This window comes from Bos taurus, chromosome 19 (genome assembly GCF_002263795.3).
Source record: "Bos taurus isolate L1 Dominette 01449 registration number 42190680 breed Hereford chromosome 19, ARS-UCD2.0, whole genome shotgun sequence".
NCBI lineage: Eukaryota > Metazoa > Chordata > Mammalia > Artiodactyla > Bovidae > Bos > Bos taurus.
In genome coordinates this window covers 52151027-52167717 of record NC_037346.1, presented here as the reverse complement: position 1 = coordinate 52167717, position 16691 = coordinate 52151027, and the positions used below count along the sequence as shown (strand labels likewise).

The 16691-nt window shown below is 42.7% G+C and overlaps 1 protein-coding gene across 5 annotated transcripts in view; it reads left to right on the top strand.

Annotated features, from left to right (window-relative positions):
* The window catches only part of LOC509283 (E3 ubiquitin-protein ligase RNF213), a 122064-nt gene that overhangs the window by 74423 nt on the left and 30950 nt on the right, over window positions 1-16691 (top strand). For all 5 annotated transcript variants that reach the window (XM_015458943.3, XM_002696144.6, XM_005221118.5 and 2 more), the window contains 13 exons: window positions 994-1130; window positions 1535-1630; window positions 2692-2810; window positions 5132-5251; window positions 5756-5898; window positions 6447-6582; window positions 6852-6990; window positions 9599-9790; window positions 10528-10673; window positions 11874-12028; window positions 13211-13417; window positions 13752-13933; window positions 16495-16615. In XM_015458943.3, coding sequence (XP_015314429.1) covers window positions 994-1130; window positions 1535-1630; window positions 2692-2810; window positions 5132-5251; window positions 5756-5898; window positions 6447-6582; window positions 6852-6990; window positions 9599-9790; window positions 10528-10673; window positions 11874-12028; window positions 13211-13417; window positions 13752-13933; window positions 16495-16615 — 1893 coding nt within the window. The remainder of the gene's footprint in view (window positions 1-993; window positions 1131-1534; window positions 1631-2691; window positions 2811-5131; window positions 5252-5755; window positions 5899-6446; window positions 6583-6851; window positions 6991-9598; window positions 9791-10527; window positions 10674-11873; window positions 12029-13210; window positions 13418-13751; window positions 13934-16494; window positions 16616-16691) is intronic.

Sequence of the window (16691 nt, the reverse complement as noted above, 5' to 3'; positions counted from 1 at the left end):
CTTCAATCTTTCCCAGCATCAGGGTCTTTTCCAGTGAATTGGCTGTTCGCATCAGGTGGCCAACGTATTGGTGCTTCAGCTTCAGCATCAGTCCTTCCAAGGAGTATTCAGGGTTTATTTCCTTTAAAATTGACTGATTTGATCTCCTTGCTGTCCAAGGGACTCTCAGAGTCTTCTCCAGCACCACAGTTTGAAAACATCAATTCTTTAGCACTCTGCCTTCTTTATGGTCCAGCTCTCACAACCATACGTGACTACTGGAAAGACCATAGCTTTAACTACACAGACCTTTGTTGGCAAAGTGATGTCTTTGCTTTTTAATACACTGTCTAGGTTTTTCATAGCTTTCCTGCCAATCACAAACTAGTTATGAGCAACAACTCTGGTGGAGCCAGTGATGAATTCCATTTGGGATGGGCTTTGATGTTCCTGTAACATCTATGTAGTCTGTCATCAATTGGATATAGGAATGGGAAGCTCGGTGGCAAGGCCAGCCTGGAGATAATGATTCGGGACCTAGCAGCGTGCCCTTAAGGAGTGTACTGGTTGCACTGTGTGGTGTGATCCAGTAGCAGGGGAGATTTGGCTAACAGCTGTGGGGGAGACGGACCTCAATGGCCGGCTCCACGGAAAGTTTGAAGTAAGACTGCAAAGGACAAGTGGTATTTGTTCTGAGTGCTAAGGTATCATCACAAGCAGGGTTCAAAGCAGGAAAAGGTGTTGGAATCTAGGAAGAAGATTCAAAGGCATCTTAGGGGCAGGATGAGTCTTCTCTCCAATACCTTTGATCCTGTAGGTTCTGTTTGCCTCAGCACCACCTCATGTTAGAAAACTCCTCTGGGTTTGGATTCCCAGTTGGATCTGTGTACCAACTGCACAATGAGGAGCCCATAGAAGATATTTGCTGAGCATCCTCATGTTTCTTGGATCTGAATCTAGGAGACAACACTTTCTTGCATTCCACAGAATGATTTTAATTTCCTGCCTTTGCAGATCACTACATTCTCCAGGCTGCTAACCAGCCATGACTGTGAACTTTTAGAATCAGAAGTAAAGGACTGGGCTGTGAAACTCACCATCCTGTCACTGCAGCAGTTTGACACCGAGTGCTCTTTCCTCAAGGAGGTTCGGTGAGGATCCCCGCCCTGCCTTCCTGCTCCTCTCCCTCCTCAGGACCGAGCACTTTGTATTTCATATGTGTGACTATTAACCACTGGTGTTTGCTAACCAGCTTGGCTAGTGAACCTTGAGAACATGTGACTCTGAAAAGGAGGCGTTTTACTTCTCCAAGTGTCCTGATCTCTGTTATCCTCTGTGAAAACATCCTTTTTGAATCCAGCATCCTTATGTCTCATTAGGAGGCATCTATTGGGGCTTTTTTCTCTCTCCGCTGGAATGTCTACTCACCTTATAGAGGAAAATCCCACTTGAATAGTTTTCCTATATACCCCTTATGTTTCCCGTCACTTTGGAGAATATTATCACCAACTTTTAGGACGGAAAACTCACTTGGATAATTTCCTTTTTCTTTCAGAAACTGCTTAGCTCACACAGCCAGTTGTAAAATCCTTGTTATTCAAACAGATTTTGAAGATGGAAGTCAGAGTGCTCAGCTCATCGCCTCAGCAAAGTATGTTTTTTTCTTTTTCTCAGAAACTACATAGGATACCCCAAATTTATTCAGGAGCTCCTAAAGAATTTCTTCCTTAAAAACTGAATAGTATCAGAATAAACATAGAAATAAAAATTATTCTCCATTTTTATTCCCCTAAATATGGACTAGAGAAACCAAGAGAGAAAAGGCCCTTAACAATGGAAAAATAGCCAATGCAAGAAGCATAAAATAACAGAATATTAGCAGAATATAAGAGAGTATCCTTGAAACATATTTTAGTTGACATGATTTGGTCATTATTCATTTTAAATTATGTGATATGAATTTACTGCAAGTTCGGGGGCCTTCAGTTCAGTTCAGTCACTCAGTCGTGTCCGACTCTTTGCAACCCCATGAATTGCAGCATGCCAGGCCTCCCTGTCCATCACCAACTCCTGGAGTTCACTCATACTCATATCCATCGAGTCAGTGATGCCATCCAGCCATCTCATCCTCTGTCGTCCCCTTCTCCTTCTGCCCCTCAGGGGCCTTAATGGTATTTAAATGCTTTCAGTTGTATTTATTTGACAGCTTTAAGTTGTTTGTAGTGGAAATTTGATGCTTTTAGAATTAACTGCATCCCCTTATTACTTGATGTTAAAATAAAAGTAATTTTTGGACCTTCCAAAGCATTGGAAGGCATATTTCGTATCATGACTGTCTTTGTCCTTTGGTTGTCCACAGAAGTCTGTTTCTTGAAATGGACAAGAGCACTACCCTTATCCTTAGTAGCATCTGACCAAGCTTATTAAGCGTTATAAGAGAGGGTTCCTATTCAATAAAAAATGCCATTTCAAAGAAGAGGAACACAGGAATGGGAGAAAGAAATGAGACTATTTAGAGAAGTCTTGTCCCTGTTCTCTTGTAAGAGAGAATAACAAGCATGAAGGTGTGAAATTTATTTAAAGTTAAAAAAAAAGTGAGATGAAACTTTACCTCTTTGAGGACACCCTTCATCCATTTTGCAATGTTCATTTTGTTTATTTTCTTTGTTTTTTTGCTTTGTTTTGTCTTTGCTTTTTTTGTTTTTAAAACAGGTATTCTGCTATAAATGAAATCAATAAGATACAAGGAGATAAGAACTATATCTTAGTCTATTTTATCACAAAACTGTCCCGGATGGGAAGTGGAACATCCTATGTAGGATTCCATGGAGGTAGGACCAAAATATTTGTGAATATGTTTGCATAATAATATTTAAGTTATTTCTAATTTGGTCCTGTGGCGGTGGTGGTTTAGTCACTAAGACATGACCAGCTCTTGTGACCCCATGGACTACAGCCTGCCAGGCTCCTGTGTCCCTAGGATTTTCCAGGAATGGGTAGCCATTTCCATCTCCAGGGTATCTTCCCAACCCTGGGATCAAACCTACGTCTGCTGCATTGCAGGCAGTCGCCTACATTGCTGCTGATTCTTTCCCCAAGCCACTGTTTGGTCCTATGATGTACAAAGTCTAATATTAGAAGATTAATGTTAATCTCAGTGGTCTTTCCAGGTTCAGTGGTAAAGAATCTGCCTGCCAATGCAGGAGACACAGGAGATGCAGGTTGGATCTCTGGGTTGGGAAGAATGCCCGGAGGAAGAAATGGCAACCCACTCCATTTCCTTGCCTGGGAAATTTCCAGAAAATTACTATCCATGGAAAATTTCCATGGACAGAATAGCCTGACAGGCTACAGTCCATGGGGTTGCAAAGAGTTAGACACAAGTGAGTGACTGAACACACACACATAATCTCAACTGTATTTGTTTCAAATGCAATTAGATTTCTTAAAGCTGCTGCTGCTGCTAAGTCCCTTCAGTCGTGTCCGACTCTGTGCAACCCCATAGACGGCCTCCCACCAGGCTCCCCCGTCCCTGGGATTCTCCAGGCAAGAACACTGGAGCAGGTTGCCATTTCCTTCTCCAATGAGTGAAACTGAAAAGTGAAAGTGAAGTTGCTCAGTCGTGTCCGACTCTTAGAGACCTCATGGACTGCAGCCTACCAGGCTCCTCCGTCCATGGGATTTTCCAGGCAAGAGTACTGGAGTGGGGTGCCATTGCCTTCTCCGTTCTTAAAGCTGATTGATTCAAAAAAAACAAAAAAAAACTTCATCTTCAGACTCTTGCTACAGCATACAATACTTCATTTCATTATTTGTTGATACATGCTTGATTAATCTCTGGTTCCTCCCCTTTTACTATATGGATAATGCAGAGAGATATTTCCCACTAGCATTGTTCTGAATGTGTGGATACTTAACGCCTGCTTCTGGGGCCAGAAAATGCTATCTTAAATCTCTCTCTTTTTCCTGATGAAGACTCAGCAGATGTTTACTGCGTAGGCACACCTTGTTTACTTGTACTTTGCTTTGTTGCACTCCGCAGACCTGCAGTTCTGACAAACTAAAGGCTCGTGCCAAGTCTTTCAGTGCCATTTTTCTGAAGGCCTTTGCTCACGTCATGTCTCTGAATTATCTCATGTGTTTGAGATAATTCTCAAAAGATTTCAAGCATTTTCATTATTGTATGTGCTATGGTGACCTGCGATCAGTGACCTTTTGTGTTACTACTACAACTAGATGAAAGCTAGGATGATGGTTAGCATTTTTTAGCAATATAGTATTTTTTGGTTGTTTTCTTTTGTGTGTGTGCAGTACAGTATTTTTATTTGTTTACTTTGGCTGCCATGAGTCTTCATTGCTATGCTTGGGCTTTCTCTAGTTGTGGTGCTCAGACTTACTGTGCGGCTTCTCTTAGTGCAGGGCACTGGTCTGGGGTGCATGGGCTCAGTGGTTCTGATGCACAGGCGTAGTGGCCCTGAGGCATGTGTGATCTTCCCAGACCAGGGACTGAACCTGTGTCTCCTGCTTTGGCAGGTGGATTCTTTACAATTGGACCACAAGGAATGTCCCAAGTATTTTTTAATTAAGGCATGTACATCGTATTTTGAGACATAATGGTATTACATACTTAATAAAATACAATGTAGTATAAACAAAATTTTTCTAGACACTGTGAAACCAAAAAACTTGTGTGGTTTGATTTATTGTAATATTTGTTTTGTTGGGACCTGATCCCAAAGAATCTCCAAGGAATCTCCTGTATGAGAAAATTGGTGTTCTAGCAAATGGGCAAATAATAGTTCAGGTTAATAATTTCATAGTTAATGGCAAACCTTGCTGGTGTCTCACACCCCTCTACTGATTATGATACACAAAGTTTAATAATACATTTATAAAAGAATAATAAGCCTTCTCTAAATACTTTTTTATATTAGTCATTTCAGTTCTTAAAACTGATTTTGATGCTAAAGTTGTTAACATCTGTAGCATGACATCTATATGTTTCCTGTGTATATTCAAGGGATTAGACTTTAGGATACAAATCATTCATTCAGTAGTATGTTAAAATGTCAGGACAATGGTGTATCCCTGCTTACAACTGTCAGGAAGAAACCAGAGGACACAGGGAAGATTCTGGGGCTTGTTTTCCCAGGGCTGTGGCATTCTGTGCACATCGACGACCTCCGGAGATCCACAGTCATGGTTTCAGACATAACTAAACTGCAGGATGTGGCCATCAGCCAGCTGTTTAAACCAGAAGATGCCCCTAAGGGTGAGTCTGGAGAAAAGGTCCTTGGGGAGGTAGGATGGTGGGAGCGGAAGCCAGGAGGTGTGCACTCTGCTGCGAGGACAGGTGCTTAGGCTACTGTCCCCCAGTCCAACACCTGCCCCTTGGCAAGAGCTCGGGACACCTTTGCTGAACTGAGTATTGATGAATCCAGGGCACCGTCTGCTGCTTCCAAGGCCAAGAGAAGACAGTATTTCCACAAGGTCTTTGCAGGTGCCTGTGGAACACGTCAGAATCTGTTTACCCTGGCTTCCGGATCAGCCTTCTGAGCCCAGGGTGGAAGCTCGGGTTGCCACTGGTGAACCACGTCCAGTGGCGAGTGGAGGCTGATCCGTGTGACTGACGGTCTCTCCCTTGGAGCCCCTTCCTGAGGCTGGTGCCAGGGAAACCCGGATAGATCCCCAGCACACAACGCACACGATGTTGCCAGCGCTCCCCACCGCCACTTCTGCCTCTGAACAGTAGCTCCACTGTTTTGCTTCTTTGCAGTGGAGGTGGGACGCCGAGCCCAAGAAGATGGTGAGGAGGCGATGGAAACTGAGGCGGTCACATCACAGCAAGTGGCAGACGTGGAAATGGAGACAGAAAGTCCTGAGAAGAACACCAGCCCAACCTCCGGACCAGAACATGATGTAAGTTCTCACTCTTTCTATCCCTCTAAGCCCTCGGGCTGTGGGCTCCGCTTCCTTAGACTTACACCCAGCGGTCCGAGGAGTGGACTCAGATGGCCTGGGCTCAGCCCAGCACTCCTCTCCCTGCCTCTGTGAGTGCAGCTGAGATCACCAGCAGCAGACCTGACCTTGGCTTTTCCTGGTGTCCGCTGGACAGTTTTGTTCTGTTGCTTGACCACTGACAAGGTCCCCAGGCACATAGGATGTCTTGTAGTGGATTTTTTTTTTTTTTTGGCCGAACGACATTGCTTGCAGGGTCTTATTAATAGTTCCCTAACCAGGGATTGAATCCAGGCCCACGGCAGTGAAAGTGCAAAGTCCTGATCACTGGATCTCCAGGGAATTCCCTCACAGTGGTTCTCAGGGGAACTTGACAAGGTCATGTGGTGGGAGCTTGGGCAGGAGGAAAACTTCCCCTGCACCCAGTGCCTGGACCTCATCTCTGGCATCACCTGGCTTTTCTTGACGTGTAAGTAGCAGAAATGGAAGGCTTGATTGTCTGTTGACAGATGCAGATCCTGGACACCACCAGGCTGCTGAGAAGCTGTATTCAGGGCGCCGTGGGCATGCTCAGAGACCAGAATGAGGGCTGTCAGCGCAGCGTTCGGAGGGTGTCCATCCTCCTCAGACTCCTAGATGAAGACGGTGAGTACAGAGGTGTGGGAGCCCCTCTTGTCCACACCCAAGCCTGAGCTTCTCCTTCGGTCCCTGAGTCATCCCCCCGCTGTAGCTCTCCATGGCTCCCAGAAGCAGCTGGCTCTCTGGCAATCTAGGCAGGCCTCTGGGATTTCTGTAGACTCGGCCTGGCCAAAGGAGATGGGCTTCCCTTCCTGCTGGGATGGGTCCGGGATGTCGAGTCCACCACTCGATACCCAGGTATGTGCTGAATGCGTGTCTGCTCTGGTTTTCCACAGCCACTTTCTTGCTGGTCGCTAAGATGCGCCTCTACGTCCTTTTAATGAAGCAGGAAGAGAACGCTATCTGCAATGTGAAGGACTGGGTGGTGAGGGAGGCCTCTAATCAGGACGCTCTACAGGAGGCCGGCACGTTCAGGTACCGCCAGGAAAGGAAGCCCCAGGGGCGGGGAGGGGCTGGGCACAAGGCTCTCCAAGCTGAGGGGCCACTTCCTTCCATACCTCTGAGAAATTCAGAGCCATCAACTTTTTTTCCCCCGAAGAGCACAAGATAGTCTGGGTGGTAAGTTGTATGGGGTTTGCTAGACTCTTTTCTGTACTTTTGTGTGTTTAAATTTTTTCATAGCAAAACCCAAAACAAACAAAAACCAGAACATCTGTTCTTATCAGATGTAAACTTTTACCACCATGTTCATCACCATAGACATGGGTGCCCTTTTAGGTTGGTAAATTAAAGAGATGATAGATATGTAGGGGAGGGAAGGACGTTTTTGTCCTAGACCTCTTGCATGAAGTTATTTGATAACCACAAAAATAAGACCCAAAGTATTCACTTATTGTCCGTGGTCTTTTTTCTATAAACCTTGATGCTGTGCTCAAGACTAGTCCATGCCAACCTGTATGGCTGAGGGAGAGGCTATTGCTCTGCGTCCTGTGGTGGGCAGTGGGAGATGCCGCCCACCCCATCTGCAAGGTCGTCTAAGACCTGGGACTTCACCAATCTGGCCCTCAGTTTCTTTGACTCCCGGAGAGCGCTTGACTTGTCCAGAGGCTTGAATTCTGTGCGGATGTATCTCCACACTGTTGGCAAGAAGGACATGTGGGAATATCTAGGTTGAATGGACCCTGTGAGCTTACTGATGCTGGTTTTGTAACTGTAGGGCTTTTCTGCTTCTATGTTTTTCTCTAGTTATTTTTCATTTCTTTCCCTGTTGTACCTTCTGAAGGATCAGACTTTGGACCTGGAATTATTTTTGTTTCTCTTGGTTCCTCTGTATGGATTTTAGATAAATGCTTCTTAAAAATCTATATTTTCTATGTACCCTTGACACCACCCCTTCACTTACTGAACTTCCTACATTTGCTGGTGTTCACAGGGCTTCCCAGGTGGCACTAGTGGTAAAGAACATGCCTGCCAATGCAGGAGACGTAAGAGATATAGGTTCGATCCCTGGATCGGGAAGATCCCTTGGAGGAGGGCATGGCAATCCACTCCAGTATTCTTGTCTGGAGGATCCTATGGACAGAGGAGCCTGGTGGGCTACAGTCTATAGGGTCACAAAAAGTCATACACAACTGAAGTGATTTAGATAAAGACATGCTTTCTTGTTTAATGTAATGTGAAATGAGTTTACTTTGGTTTCTTTATTATAGCCTATTCACAACTGATTTTCTTCAAATGACGTACTTTTCAAGTGAATTTGGTCATTCTTTGATTTATTTATAGAGCATACATGACTTGTTCTGGAAAACAAGTATGTAACAAAATAAAACAATACTACTTGGCCTTTTCAATGAACTAATTCCAGTCTATTCGAGATAAAATTAAGGACCTTTCAAGTTCTGCCTCTAATCTTCAGTTCAGTTCAGTTCATTCGCTTTGTCATGTTTGACTCTTTGTGACCCCATGTACCGCAGCACGCCTGTCCATCACCAACTCCCGAAGTCCACCCAAACCATGTCCACTGAGTCAGTGATGCCATCCAACCATCTCATCCTCTGTCATCCCCTTCTCCTCCTGCCCTCAATCTTTCCCAGCATCAGGGTCTTTTCAAATGAGTCAGCTCTTAGCATCAGGTGGCCAAAGTATTGGAGTTTCAGCTTCAACATCAGTCCTTCCAATGAATATCCAGGACTGATCTCCTTTAGGATGGACTGGTTGGATCTCCTTGCAGTCCAAGGGACTCTCAAGAGTCTTCTCCAACACCACAGTTCAAAAGCATCAATTTTTCAGTGCTCAGCTTTCTTTATAGTCCAACTCTCACATCCATACATGACCACTGGAAAAACCATAGCCTTGACTAGATGGACCTTTGTTGACAAAGTAATGTCTCTGCTTTTTAATATGCTGTCTAGGTTGGTCATAACTTTCCTTCCAAGGAGTAAGCGTCTTTTAATTTCATGGCTGCAATCACCATCTGCAGTGATTTTGGAGCCCAGGAAAATAAAGTCAGCCATTGTTTCCACTGTTTCCCCATCTATTTCCCATGAAGTGATGGGACTGGATGCCATGATCTTAGTTTTCTGAATGTTGAGCTTTAAGCCAACTTTTTCACTCTCCTCTTTGACTTTCATCAAGAGGCTCTTTAATTCTTCTTCACTTTCTGCCATAAGGGTGGTGTCATCTGCATATCTGAGGTTATTGATATTTCTCTCGGCAATCTTGATTCCAGCTCGTGCTTCCTCCAGCCCAGCGTTTCTCATGAGGTACTCTGCGTAAAAGTTAAATAAGCAGGGTGACAATATACAGCCCTGACGTACTCCTTTACCTATTTGGAACCAGTCTGTTGTTCCATGTCCAGTTTTAACTGTTGCTTCCTGACCTGCCTCTAATCTTAGTTTGATTTAATCTCTTCTAGTACTTAAAAATGATGTAAAAAACATGAAAAACACAGCTTTAGTGTGGGAATAGTAGAGCAGATGTTTTGTTAACTGCCACGAAGGCACAAAATATGAAAAGGATATGGGCATCCCAGTATGGTCTGTGGTCCTTCTAATCTGAGCGGACTTGTCTCTCCCACACACAGGCAGACCCTCTGGAAGCGGGTCCAGGGTGCTGTGACTCCCCTGCTGGCGAGCGTGATCTCCTGCGTGGACAGGGATGGCAACCTTGAGCTGCTGGTCAGCCCACACTCTCCGTCCTGGGCGAGAGATCTTTGGATGTTTATTTTCCGTGACGTTAAACTTCTGAACATTCCTCTTGTGACAATTGATACAAGGTGAATAGAAGACTTTCTTTTCTTGGGAAGGGAAATAAACCCATAATGTAGCAGCAAACTTAATAGGCTCCCCCAGATGTTTGATGAAATACTAGTATGGATTTTAGAATCACATTGAAGTTGGCCCTTTTTGTAGCCTCAAGGGTATGACAACAGTAACAAAGCGTTGACACAATTCTGAAAAATTCTTGCTTCGTTCTTGACTTTCTTCATTTCCTTGTGCTCAGAGCACCCTTTGCAGTTAAAATGGCCCAGTTTCACCTCATCTGCAGGGGAGGCTGCATGTAAGGGAGCGTTTATGTTGTTTTTCCTGTTCCTCCTGCCAGTGGCAGGAACCACAGAGCCTGTCCCTGGGCCTGATCTTATGTAACTCAAGCTCAGCTGGCCTACCAAAACTTGGCTTGGCTTTTAGGTGGCTCTGATTCTCTGCACAGGTATAGGGCAAGAGTGGGTTCAGACATCACCAGACTGGTTCTGCCCAAGATTTCAAGCAGCTTTCCAACTGTGGTTTGTCTTTGTTTTGTCTGTAAAACCCAGTGATGATATAAGATCATCCTTCAGTTCTTTTATAGTATAAAAATGAGCTGTTCAGTAGACCAGGGGGCTGTCTTTGCAGCCCACTAAGCTTCCCAGTACTTGAAGATGAAGAGGAATTGGCATCAGAAGCAGATCTCATCTGCGTCTTGAGTGCCGTCTCAGTAACCACTTAATTCTAGTCCTCGTTTGGCCTGTTGCAGGTCTAAAGGAGAGATGTCCTACATCGTGGTGCAGAACTACATGAACCTCCCAGAGAAGGCGTCCAATAGTGTCCCATTCAGCTGGAGAATCAAGGACTATCTGGAGGAGTTGTGGGTCCACACTCAGTACATCACAGGAGATGCAGGTGAGCCCAGCAGTGGTGGGAGGGGATGTGTTCTACAGGAGGAGACCCTGATACCCTGTCATAGGTCATCACCTCCATTTGAGTCCTGGACAACTAGGACACCAGGATGTCTCTGGCTGAGCCCCTCTCAGCAAGTGCCAGTGACCAGAGTAGTACCTTTGCCCAGACCGAGCCGTCATTGTCCTCCGTTGCTCTGTGGTCATATGCCAAGTCATCTGGCCACAGGCATTCCAGGAAAACCCCAATGGTCACACACCACTTTTGGGAATGTCATCTTTCATACGAGAAGTAGTCTTTTCAAAGTTTATGTATAGCTTTGTTTTTTTTTTAATTATGGCAATCATTTCAGAAGATAGGCAGACATCAGATCACTGAAAGTAACATGGTACATCGACTACAGTTCAATCTTTAAATAAAGGCCAGATGTCTTTTAAAAAATTCGTGTCAAAATACTTGAAGATGAACTTAGATTTCTCGATAAGCTTTCTGTCACTCTTTCTGAACAAACTCAAAACAATCTCTCTCTTGAGGAGAGCGTATTTCTCTTTTTCATACCCTATCAAAAACTGACCCTACTGTTCTATGATAGCACATGACATGGGGGCCAGTACCCCATCCGCTAGAAGGCAGGTTTTTTTGGTCTGAGCAGCATTTGACCCAACTCCCGGCAGGCAGCCCACTTGTTCCTGGTTCACTTTGGTCCTGGACTCCCAAAGCACTTTACAACTTGTGGAAATATTGGTCTATCCCAGATTGTATTCTCTTTAGGGCTAGCTAGACTTTTATGGGGGCTTCCCAGGTGGCACTAGTGGTAAAGATCCCACCTGCCAGTGCAGGAGACATAAGAGAAATTGGTTCGATCCCTGGGTTGGAAAGACCCCCTGGAGGAGGGCATGGCACCCTACTCCAGTATTCTTACCTGGAGAATCCCATGGACAGAGGAGCCTTGCAGGCTACAGTCCATGGGGACGCAAAGGTCAGACATGACTGAAGCGACTTCTTAGCACACACGCAGGCTTTTATGACCAGAACAGAGCATTCCTTCTGACTTTGTTCCTGTTATTTCACTGGAGAATATCTGAAGTGTCCAGAAATGAAGCTAAAAAGGCGTTTGGTGGGTAAGGGGAGTCCTAGCCACCATCACCACCCCAGTGGGTCTCTCTCCCTCCCCGCCCCACCGCCCCCTGCCCTTCCCCGCAGGACTGGCAGAGAAGTTACTAGAACTCTTTCAGAAGACCCCACTGGGAAGTTTTCTTGCTCAGCTCACAGTGGACCAGCGGCAGGAGCTTCTTCAGTGTTACCTGAAAGATTTCCTTCTCTTGACCATGAGAGTGTCCACTTGGGAACAGTTAAACGTAAGTACTGACTCGCGGTCAGGGCAAGGCTGGCGTAAGTGGGCAAAATACCAACATGGAACTTCCTCCACTGCCGGAGCTGCAATGTCTGTGGGACAGAATGTGGCCCAAGAGGAGAGTGGTGTGAGAAAATGCCACTCACACCTTCAGAAGCCTCAAGGCTGGACACTTACCCCACCTCTCAGCACCCCTAAGGCATGGAGATTTTAGTAACAGGAAGAAGACCTCCCATTTCCTGTGATGCTTTCTTTTTAAATGTTTAGTTTTTCTGGAAGAAAACTAGGTAAATATTTAACTGATCATAGCAAGTTAATAATAAGAGTAACTGAAATTTCAATGGAAATATTGAAGATTTCAAACTTCAGTACATAAAAAAGGAAACTGGCAGTTTTGAGAACATACAACCAGCATAATTAAGGGTTAATAAAGTGTTCTTAGGAACCAATAAGAACATCCCCTAATCTTTAAAAACGAATGAAAGTTATAAGTTGACTATTAACAGAATAATTATACAGATGTCCAGAAAACAGAGGAAACTTCTCAGCCTCACTAGTAAATCAACAAGGCATGAACAACTTTCAGCTACCATCATTTTTGTCTGTGGCAAAACTGGTTTTTTAAAAATGGCCAGAAGTTCCTCCAGTGCCAACGGTGGTGTGAACAGCATGGTGGTTCTGTAAACCGTCGAGGTGAAGGGAGAACTTCTGAATAAAATCTGAACTGGTGATTTGATCTTGAGAACATTTTCAGAGATGTGAACAAATATTTTATTCATAGGAATGTTCTTTTCAGTTCTATTTCTAAAAATGGAAAATTAGAAACAATTTACTTGTCAAAACGTGAGGGTTGGACGAGTTAAAGTACAGCCATTTGATTGGTATTGTGCAGCCATTGAGAACAATGTTCTTCAGGTGTGCTTGTGATAGAGCAATGCTTGTGAAGTGGAAAAAGATCGGGAATACATTGTGACACTAATTTGGGGACCACTGGGAGAAGAGGTATGGATCTAGAAATGTCTAGAAGGGATAACACCAAGAAGTAAATGTGGGATACTAGTAGTGTGCATGGTTTTTAATTTTCTTTTTTGTCATTTTTGAATGGTTCTCATTTTCCACAAGCAAAATGTAGCTTTTTAAAAAATACTTTACAAATAATATAATAAAAGCTTGTTTTTCATCCCAGGTTCTGCAGATGGCTCTGTGGTCCTGCATCAATCAGCTGAATGCAGGAAGGCCAGAGGAAGAGGTCTCCTTACCATTAGTGCACCTCGCCTACCACCGTTTCAGAAGCCGGCTACAGAACTTCTCCAGGATCTTGACCATCCACCCTCCAATTCTACTAAGCCTTACGAAAGGCACACAGAACCACACCTGGGCTGGACGTGAGATGGTATGGCCCCTCTTAGGGATCTTTCGTGCCTGTAGCCCGGCTTGGCCTCCTCAAGCTAGTGTGGAGGGAGGGGTGCTCCCACCACCACCCTGGGAAGGGGAAGCTTATGGGCCTTGTTCCAACCGGGAGACATCTTCACCAGCACACACGTCAGCGTGGCTTCTCAGTTAGAATACATCTAACTCACGCCTCCTAGATCCCAAGACAATGAAAGAGGAAGCTCCAAGCCTGGAACACAAGAAAATACCCAGGACCTCCGATTTAAGGTTTAGAGCAGCCCAGTGGGGGTCGGGGAACAGACTGCTCAGTCATGGGCCTGTTCTTTGCTCCCTAGAGTCTGGATGTGTTGGCAGCAGTGGCCTGTGCTGAAATGCTGACGGAAAACCTCCTGAAGCCCAGTCCCCAAGCTTGGTTACAGACTGTGAAGAATCTTTCCATGCCACTGGAGCTCCTCTGCTCAGAAGGGTACATGCAGGACTGTGGGATGATGACCAGAACCCTCATCAGAGATATCAGGTAAGACCCAGGAGGCCCAGGCACATCAGAGAGAGAGAGCAGATGTTCCTATTGCAGGAAGTGGGCCTTTCCTCATTCATTCTATAACATCTGTGGAAGCCTACTTAAATGCCAGGCATTGCAATGATCCTAGAAAAACAGAGGAGAGAACTGAGCATTCAGGGAGTGCACAGAGTGATGGGGGTGACACAGAGGTGAGCGGATTATTACGATCCTGCGGGAGAAGGAGCAGCTGCAGAGGACCCCAGCAGGGTGACAGAGAAAGGGCACGCACTCGGGGTAGACTTCCCAGAGGACAAGTCCTGGGCTGGCCTTTAAGGGCGAGGTGGGAGTCACCAGACGTGGGCAGAGGCATGGAACTTGAGTTGTCTGAGCTGGGAGTCTGTGGGGAGGAGAAAGACAGAAGTGGGTAGAGGTCAGGGAGAACATCACAAAGGGTTTCTACCTAATTCACTTACCTTCTCACCTGCTCCTTCTTTTCCTCTTTCTTTTTTATTTTTTAAATTATGAAAGTATGATAACACATTTATAGGAGATTTGGAAGGTACAGAACAAAGTTACATATAGTTCCACCATATATTACAATTATTTCTTAAGTAGATTAATTAAGATTTTTAGTTGTAGTTTTAATATCAAACTCTCAAAAATTAATAGAATGAATATACAAAAAAGTAAAAAAATACAGTAGATCTGAAAAGCACCATGAACCAATTCAACATAATAAAGTTTTTGTAATTTTCACACAACAGTAGGATACAAATTCTATTCAAGTTCCCATAGACTGTAAACTAAGAGACTTTAGAACATATCCAAGGTGTGAAAACTTCATGGTCTAAAGGTATTGAAACATGAAAACGGTAAACACCTTTTACTATTGTGATTATATAACTATTATTTATTCACTTAATACCATTGTTATGATAGGTCAACAGAAAATAATAGAGTTCTATATCAGTAAAACTACCATGTAATAGAAAAAGTATACTTTTTAAATACTTTTTGTATTTAATACTTGTATTTTGTATTTAATATTAAATATTTGTATTTTGTTTTTAATATTTTAAATTTAATATTTTATTTAATATTTAAATTTAATATTTTAATATTAAAGTATTAATTTATTTATTATAAAGTATTATAATTATTAAATTTATTTAATAATTATTTATTATTAAATATTAACATTATAATTATTAAAATTATATTATAAATAATTATAAAATATAATTATTAAATTAAAATAAATTTAATATTTAAATTTAATATTTTGTATTTAATATTAAATATTTTGTATTTAATACTTGTAATACTTTTTAAAATCCAGAGGCATATCAGAATTATCTTGGAATTTTTTGAAAAATACAAATGCCCATGTTTTGCTTTTTTCTCCAGAGTTCCAGATGTGTTTCTAACGATTATCCATGTTTAAAAATAATTGGATTATATGATAATTTTTACTTTTGTCTAGTTTGTTTCACTTTTTCTATTTCATATTCAGTGCTCCCGTTTCATTTAGTTTATGTTTTCCAATTTCTGTCTCTTGTTTATTGTTCTTTCTTAAGCCTTGATCTAGCATAGGAAAAAAAGTTTTGTACATACACAGATATGTATATGTACATATAAACATAGTATGTATAATTAAAATATGTATTTTAGAGACATGAATTTTTGCTTAGCAAAGAATTTATGACATTTTGATTCCACTTGTTTGACTTAATACGAATAGAATGCTAGATTTCTAATATTTATTCACCATAACGTTGATATACTTCCATGTATTTTGGCCTCTAATATTCTTGCTTAAAGACTAGAAAGTTTATTATCTTAGTGAGTTAAATTTTTTTGAATGAAGCTTGGAACTTCTAATCCAATTCTGAGAATATAAAGAAATACCGTATTGTGGAAAAAAAAAAAAAAGGGCAGGAAATTAACATGTGATACAGTATTAGAAAGTACAGATTTTGTTCAAATTTTGCAAAATTTTAGGTTAGTGTCCATTATTAGTTTTCATATCTTATTCAAGATTCCACATTGTATTCAGTTGCTTCAGCTGCATACAACAAATTCTGAGAAATTCCCTTTTCACTTTTATTATGTTACAGATATTTTCTAATTTTCCTTGTTATGGCTTCTTATATACATCTACCATTTAAAAGTGGACATTTAGTTTCCAAATACATGGGGTTTTTAAAGTATCTTTGATATTAATTTCTCACTTTCATATTTCTCATTTAAATCTTTTCTTCTCTGCAATCACCCTCTGTGTTTTTCCAGTCTTCTAGTTTTCCTGAGGCTTTCAGTGGCTAAGTCAAAGATTTCTGTTGATAAATGTCACATTGCACTTGAAAATATGTGGGTTATTTTCAAATATTTTTTGATATTGATTTCTAATATAATTCCACAGTGATAAGAAAACAGTCTCTGTATGATTTCAATACTTTAAGATCTGCTCCTTTTCTTAACTTTCAACTCCTGTGCCTTGAAACTACCTCCCTGCACCTCTGCCTTCTGTCTCAGGTGCTTTTTGTCAGAGCTGAGTGAGGGAACCCCTCTCTTGACAGAACCCACTGGAATCGCATTTTCTCCATCTCGCTCTTTGTGGAGCACGTGCTGCTAGAGACGGAGAGTCAAATTCCCGAGCTGCGCAAGCTGGTGACCAACTATGTCTCCTTGCTAAATAAGGTGAGCGCAAAGGTTCCGCCTAGCAGGCAGAGGTCTGCCTCTTTGTAAGACGAAGCACAGTTGAAACATGACCTAA